This window comes from Stegastes partitus, unplaced genomic scaffold (genome assembly GCF_000690725.1).
Source record: "Stegastes partitus isolate 25-593 unplaced genomic scaffold, Stegastes_partitus-1.0.2 Scaffold148, whole genome shotgun sequence".
Taxonomy (NCBI): Eukaryota; Metazoa; Chordata; class Actinopteri; family Pomacentridae; genus Stegastes; species Stegastes partitus.
Window position 1 is genome coordinate 612,112 of NW_007577879.1, and position 6,629 is coordinate 618,740.

Here is a 6,629-nt window from a genome sequence, read left to right on the forward strand (position 1 = left end):
AATACATTCTGAGTGCAACGGTGTTTACTTTGTTTAGTGGAAACCTTGCGTCTATGGTTGATTTACATCCACTAGTGTATTTAAGTGTGTCTACGTGTGTGTGTGTGTGTGTGTGTGTGTGTGTGTGTGTGTCTGAGCGCACGGAGCAGGTGTTTGGTTTGCGCCCATAATGTAAGTGTTTGCCACCGTGAGCGTACATGCTTTTGTCTACTCAGTAAGCTTTTATAGTAATTGAGGGACCCCTTCACAAGCCCAATGACACCACCCACACTCTACAGGGATTAGTCTGCTCTGCCGCTTTTTGCTGTAGACAGCTTTTGTTTCTTCTTCTCCTTCGCAATGCTATCACAGCGCGAGACATGCGTTTCACTACGGGGACGTTCATTACCCTAACTTTGTCTCCCCGGCTTTGACCTTGAACTGCTTTACCGCCAAACTTCAGCGGGTTCTGCCGTCTCCGGTAAGGCAGGGGATTACTGATTTATCAATTTCATCATTAGCACATTGCATCTGTGACTGATAAAAATCGCACTTAAGACAGAGTAAAAATGAAATTGCATTTGGGAGGGAAACAACAGTGTGGCTCTGTTTGACTGAGAGACCCACTGATAAAGTAATTATAACTAGAACACAGGCCATTTGTTGAATATGCATTACTTCTACATTTTGGAAGCTCGGGGGAACCCCTATGAGTAAGTAAATGAATCATTTAATTCCAACAGCTGAATGTTTAAGTTCCTCTGCACAGAATTGTAGACTGTTGCTATTGACTTCTGCAGCAAACCTGCACAGTGCAGGGAGCTCAGTGGGCAGCTCACTTCCCAAAAACTATTCACACATATTCTGAAAGCCTGCGAATCCTGAGATTTAATGTGATATGTTTCCCAGGAATGGCTGCAAAATAAAGTAGAAGAATGTATTTTCCAACAGGAGACACGGATGCCTCGTTATGTTTCAAAAATGGGGAGCAAACTTGGAAAAATACATAATTGACAAGGGGTTAGACATTTTATTTATTTATTTTTTAACCACCAAACCTCTTGGATTCAGGAAACAGCTGCCTGCAGGAGTCTATATTAGTTTGGATTGAGGTTTGAATAGAAACCAAGAATGCATCAACAACAGTGTATAATTGGAAGAGCTGCTGACTGAGATCACTCAAAGCAGCATGCATGGGAATACGTTACAGTATAATAGATTTAGAGATATTGCTTTCTTTGCTACCAAGTGGTCTGAATAACTCACTGCTGACTATTGTTGCTGCTGTAGTGTGCTGCTGTCTTGTCTGTTTGTTGGAGTCCTTTTTTTTATTAACTTGTGACATTGTTGTTGTGATTTTGTCGATAAAAGTGTCAATTGCATGACTCTCATGGTCAGTACGTGAAGGCTGGCAGCCCTGCTGATAGCCAGCTTAATCTGGTTAAAGTTAGCTGGCTAACAAATCTGGTTTTAGTGATCTGAACTCAGTTGATCTGGAGTCGATGGGTCAAGCAGGTTCTTTTATGCTAATGTATCTTTTCTGTGTTGTATTTTCAGTCAGTGATCACAGTAAAATAAATAAATACATAAATAAATAATGGCATGTTTGTCACCTTTGTCAACAGTCTGCCTCCTGTGTGTATTGACAGATCGTGATTAAGAGCCAAAGCCATCTGTGGTAAACCAACTGAACCAGCTCAAACATGGTGGCAACATGTGCGATGTTGTACTTGTTTTGCTCAGTCGCTCAAAATTCTAATATGATCATCAATATGCTGCTTAAATATCACCACCTTGAGATCACAAGATTTCATGTTGACTTTTAAAACGACAAGCGAAACCAATACTTTGCTCCAATATCGAACAGTAAGATTGTATTTGCTCCACTTGCTCCATTGCACCTGTTCAACACAAATGCATGTTTAACAGTAAAAAAAAAAAATCTACTTCAGCAGCACTGTTTCCATACCAGCCCTTCCTCTACCTTATCCTCCTCACATCCCAGTAAGCCTCCCCCTTTTAACATGCCAACTTTCTCCCATGATAAATATCAGTAGACAGAGGTTAAGTGGCTAATTTCATTCCCTATATCCTGGCTTGGAAATAGGAGCCCTGACAGAGCCAAAGGGCAACCAAAACAACCAATCTATAACCCTGTCACTGGCAATAAGATCATACATCACGCTGGTAAATGATTCTGGGCTGTTGTGCGGGAGCTGAGGTATTCTAAGTCATCTTTTACTCGCGCAGGGCCCAGACTGGAATCAGGGTTGGATTCATAAATCACCGGTACAATTAACTGCATTTTCAAGGATTAAAGGGAGAAGGAGGGGGGGGATGTACTTTCAGCAGTACAAAAAGTAGATGATTTCGTTTTGTGTTATGCGCCGGTGTGTATTATGCTCCTGTCATCTGTTTAGAACCCTGATAAAAAACAAAAGAGCCTCTGTTTAACTATTTACCTTCACCTTTTTTCCCCTCCCTTCTTTCTCTACCTGCAGGCCACCCACACAGTCCTCTAAATAAGGTCACCCTGACGCTGATTACCATCAGCACATGTGTCATTGCCATTGTCTATGCGACGCAGGATTCCTGCCCCCTCACTGTCAAGGTTACCCTCCATGTGCCGGAGCATTTTGTCGCCGACGGTAAGTGCAACATATTTGTTGGACCTTTGCAGACTGACGGATTATCCAAACTTAGCCGCACATACAGCAGCTTTACTGAACTTTTTTATGCATTTTGTGATTTAAAAAGTAAATTCTTGTCCAACCGACTTGAGATTCTGCACGAGAAATTGTGAAACCAGCATACCACTCCTGGAATAAATTGCGGTGAGATGTGCCATGCTTACCTATCTCAAGTTGTTGAGTTTGGAGTCGGCGAAGAAAAGGCCATAGATTTGTGGTGCTTGTTATCATAATAGCCACCACCCATAATGCCACCAGTATTGTGATGTTTGTTCGCAGCCATAATTGGATGCAGTTGTCCTTCAAGCAGCAGACTGCAGGGACGGCTGCGGAGTTACACGCTGTTGTTGAGTACAGAAAAATATTATGCAATTTGTATAGTTTTTTGTTGTTAGGAGGAACGGCTTAATGGACCAGGGACAGCTCAGCATGCTTTCCCCTGTATCTATTTTCAAATGGCTTGCATTAAAATCTCCCCCCTACCCCACCACCCCTTCAACCATGGTTTGTGGTTTTCAATTTCGGTGCTTTTCAGTGCCGTTGGGCCCCTCCTACCCTTCCCGTCCCTTCAATGCACGACTGATAAAGTACAAAAGATGCACATCCATCCCTTTAAAAAATAAAAATTAAATAAAAATCATGTGGGAAAAAAAAAAAGGAAAATTAGCAAAAATCGGGACAATAAAGCCCACGCACTGAAAGCTCCCAATGGAGGAAAAAAAAATCACCACAAATGCCTGAGTGACATTTAGAACCATTAAACTAATTAAGAGCAGTGTGCTGAAAATATGATTAGATTTTTTTTTTTTTTGGGAGGGGGTCGGTTTCAGTGCACAGAATGCATTTCCTGTAGACTGAAATATGCACTTTTTCAGTTACACAAAAGTTGTAGCCTATGTGACACTAACAGGTTAACTTCCTTTGCATACATATCCTATAACATCTGGACCAGACGGCGTGCTATACGCTCAAAATGAACTCGGCGAAGGAGACGGCACCAGTTTACATGCTAATAAAAAACAAAACGTTGGCAAAATAGATGTAAATTCAGGTGAATTATGTATGTAAGCACGGATGCCCAGGCAAGTGCTTCGAGAATTGTCCCGCTGACTCTGTTTTAAATTCCTTGTTGGCGGCGAGATAATTATAAATTGGGTCCGTGTATTGGCAAGATATGACAGCATAAACCTTGCTGGGAGGAGAGGCCAAAATGGAACATGTGCAAGGAGTTAAGTGAAGTAAGAGGGAGTGAAGAGCCGAGGCAATTTAACTAATGATTGCCGTATCTCCGAAAGCCGCGCATTCGCATATCAGTTGATCAGGTGCTCTTGCCACTGGGGCCTCATTTCTAGTCCGCCCACACGCTCTCACAATTTGTGCGCTCGTGGACACACACACACAATGCGACGGCGGGAAACGGTACACGGAAAAGTTAGACGGTGAATTTTAAAAAAAAAACCATATACAACAATATGAGCATCAGTTAAGGCGAAATGAAAGAAAAGAAGCTTTTAATATTAAGTATTTATAAGTTTATTTTTAAGTAGTAGGTTGGGGTTTTTTTTGCACTGATTTATGTGGCGAGGCAGTTAAAGTAGTTCTACCCAAGCTAACCAGTTGGTCTAATCGGGATTATTTCCAATCTCCATAAGGGTCAGTTTGAGCGCGAATGCAAAATATCTCTTAACACGACTGGTCGGTATTTATTATGCATGTAGTCCCCACAAAATGATTATCGATTCATTTTGTTAACCTCCTGACCTTTATTCTCCCAACACCGACGGTCCAGTTAGACACAAGAAGCATCTTAATGTTGGCTGCTACTCCGGCCTTTATTTGACCCCATGTTCACTTCTCAGCTTTTAAAATTTGAAATCGCTTGAATATTCTGTGGATATTCATGATTACACAAGAATATGCATATATGTTTTTTTTTAAAAACATATTTAAATGCCGTTCCTCTAGTGCCACCCTCAGGATAGACGCTGCATTTTAGCCCGTCTACAGGTGAGGCAACAGGAAGACTCGTCTTTAGGTTAAACATAAGTCGTCGCATCCCGAAGGAGTCGCAATCAGGCTGTTTAATGCTGTTTTTTTTCCCCCTCTGCAAACTACCTTGTGTACGCCGGACACCTGAGGCAGAGCAGATGTGATAAAAGGCGGCTTAACCCAGTTGTCTGGCAGGCATGCAGCAGGCAGCAGGCAGCCAGTCAGAGCAAACAAACAAATCCAGCAGATAAACAAACAAAACAAATCCAAACTGGCAAGCTACATATAAATATAAGTTAGATCGGGAAAGGTAGAGGCAGGCGGAAACAACACACACACACATACAAAAAAACCAACAACAACACTACAGCTACAATACATATGATCTGACACCCAAGACACAAGCTGCCCTCTGCGCTACTTTCTATAGATCGGAGAAACAACGATAGGAGGCAGCTGAGCAGACAGGTGATGAGGTCAAGCATCAGTATGAGCAGTGAACTCAACGGGAGTCTCTGGTAGACATGACAGGAGGTGGTAAACAAAAAAAACTGCAACACGGAAGCTTATTTGTCGGTGGGTAACAAGAAAAAGGAAAAAAACGAAGAGCAGCAAGACCAAGTAAAACTATACCAGTGATAAGACGTACTAAGATTTTAATATTCATTGTTATTTTATCCCTACAAAGTGTGAATTGAATCACTGATATGCCGTCAAACATCCAGTCTAATGAGTCCAATGGGAGCTTTTTTAGTTACCTGACATCCAGTTGGAGGGGTTATAAATGACTTAATTAAAGCTACAATCCAAATATGGTAATGCAGTTTAAGAAATGCATAATTTATGAATACATAGTAAGAAATAATCGTATTCATTCGGATATATGTCCAACCATGTACCTGAATTGCCTTAATCTTATACATTATATAACAGAAATTATGCACAAAATATTTAGAATAATGGATAATAACACATCAAAGCGAGCGTCACTAAGTATACCCGACTGCTTCTGACGGAGGCTGGTTTGATAGAAAAACAACTTTCTATTTATTTCCACTGCGATGCTTTCTTTGCTGCTAAAACAATGGAAAAGAGATTAATCTAACTTAATTTTTTTTCACTCCTCAGCCGCTACCCCCCCTTACACTCAATTCATGCTAGGCGCAGCAAAACGAGCGATGCTTCTATCGCTCAAGTGGGGTTTCTTTACAGGTCTCGGAGAAAGCAGCCCATAATCTAACAACTGCCTCCTCGCTGTGTGAGCCATTAGATTTATTCGCTCTCTCAGCAAATGAAAACCACCGGCAGATCTGTTCGCTAAACTGCAGTGCTGCAGGAAATGGCCGTGTTGTGCCTCACCTTTGGTCGCCTTGATGTTGCGGGGGGATGCCTTTTTAGGGATCTGTTTTGAAGATCTCTGTGTGTTGTTTAGCCTTTTGGCGCTTTGGTAGATATTGCATACTTTATTTTCAGCAACAGCAGCGACACACCATCTTTTTGGGATGTGTGGATGTGTTGCTTTTTTTTCAGGATTTGGCTATGTTTTGTTATTTACCCATAAGTGTGTATGATCCATCCATCCATCCATCCATCCATCCATCCATCCATCCATCCATCCATCCATCCATCCATCCATCCATCCATCTACCGATCTATCCATCCATCCATCATCCATCCATCCATGTTGTTGTTTTCAGGATTTGGTCATGTTTTGTTATTTACCCATAAGCGTGTATGATCTTTTTATCCATCCATCCATCCATCCATCCATCCATCCATCCATCCATCCATCCATTATCCATCCATCATCCATCCATCCATCCATCCATCCATTCATCCATTCATCCATCCATCCATCATCCATCATCCATCCATCCATCCATCCGTCCATCCGTCCATCCATCCATCATCCATCATCCATCCATCCATCCATCCTTCCATCCATCCATCCATTATCCATCATCCATCCAT

At 41.8% G+C, this 6,629-nt stretch overlaps 1 protein-coding gene across 1 annotated transcript in view; it reads left to right on the forward strand.

Annotated features, from left to right (window-relative positions):
• The window catches only part of astn2 (astrotactin 2), a 298,857-nt gene that overhangs the window by 148,394 nt on the left and 143,834 nt on the right, over positions 1-6,629 (forward strand). The window contains exon 7 of the mRNA XM_008279213.1: positions 2,481-2,627. Within this exon, the coding sequence (XP_008277435.1) occupies positions 2,481-2,627 (147 nt within the window). The remainder of the gene's footprint in view (positions 1-2,480; positions 2,628-6,629) is intronic.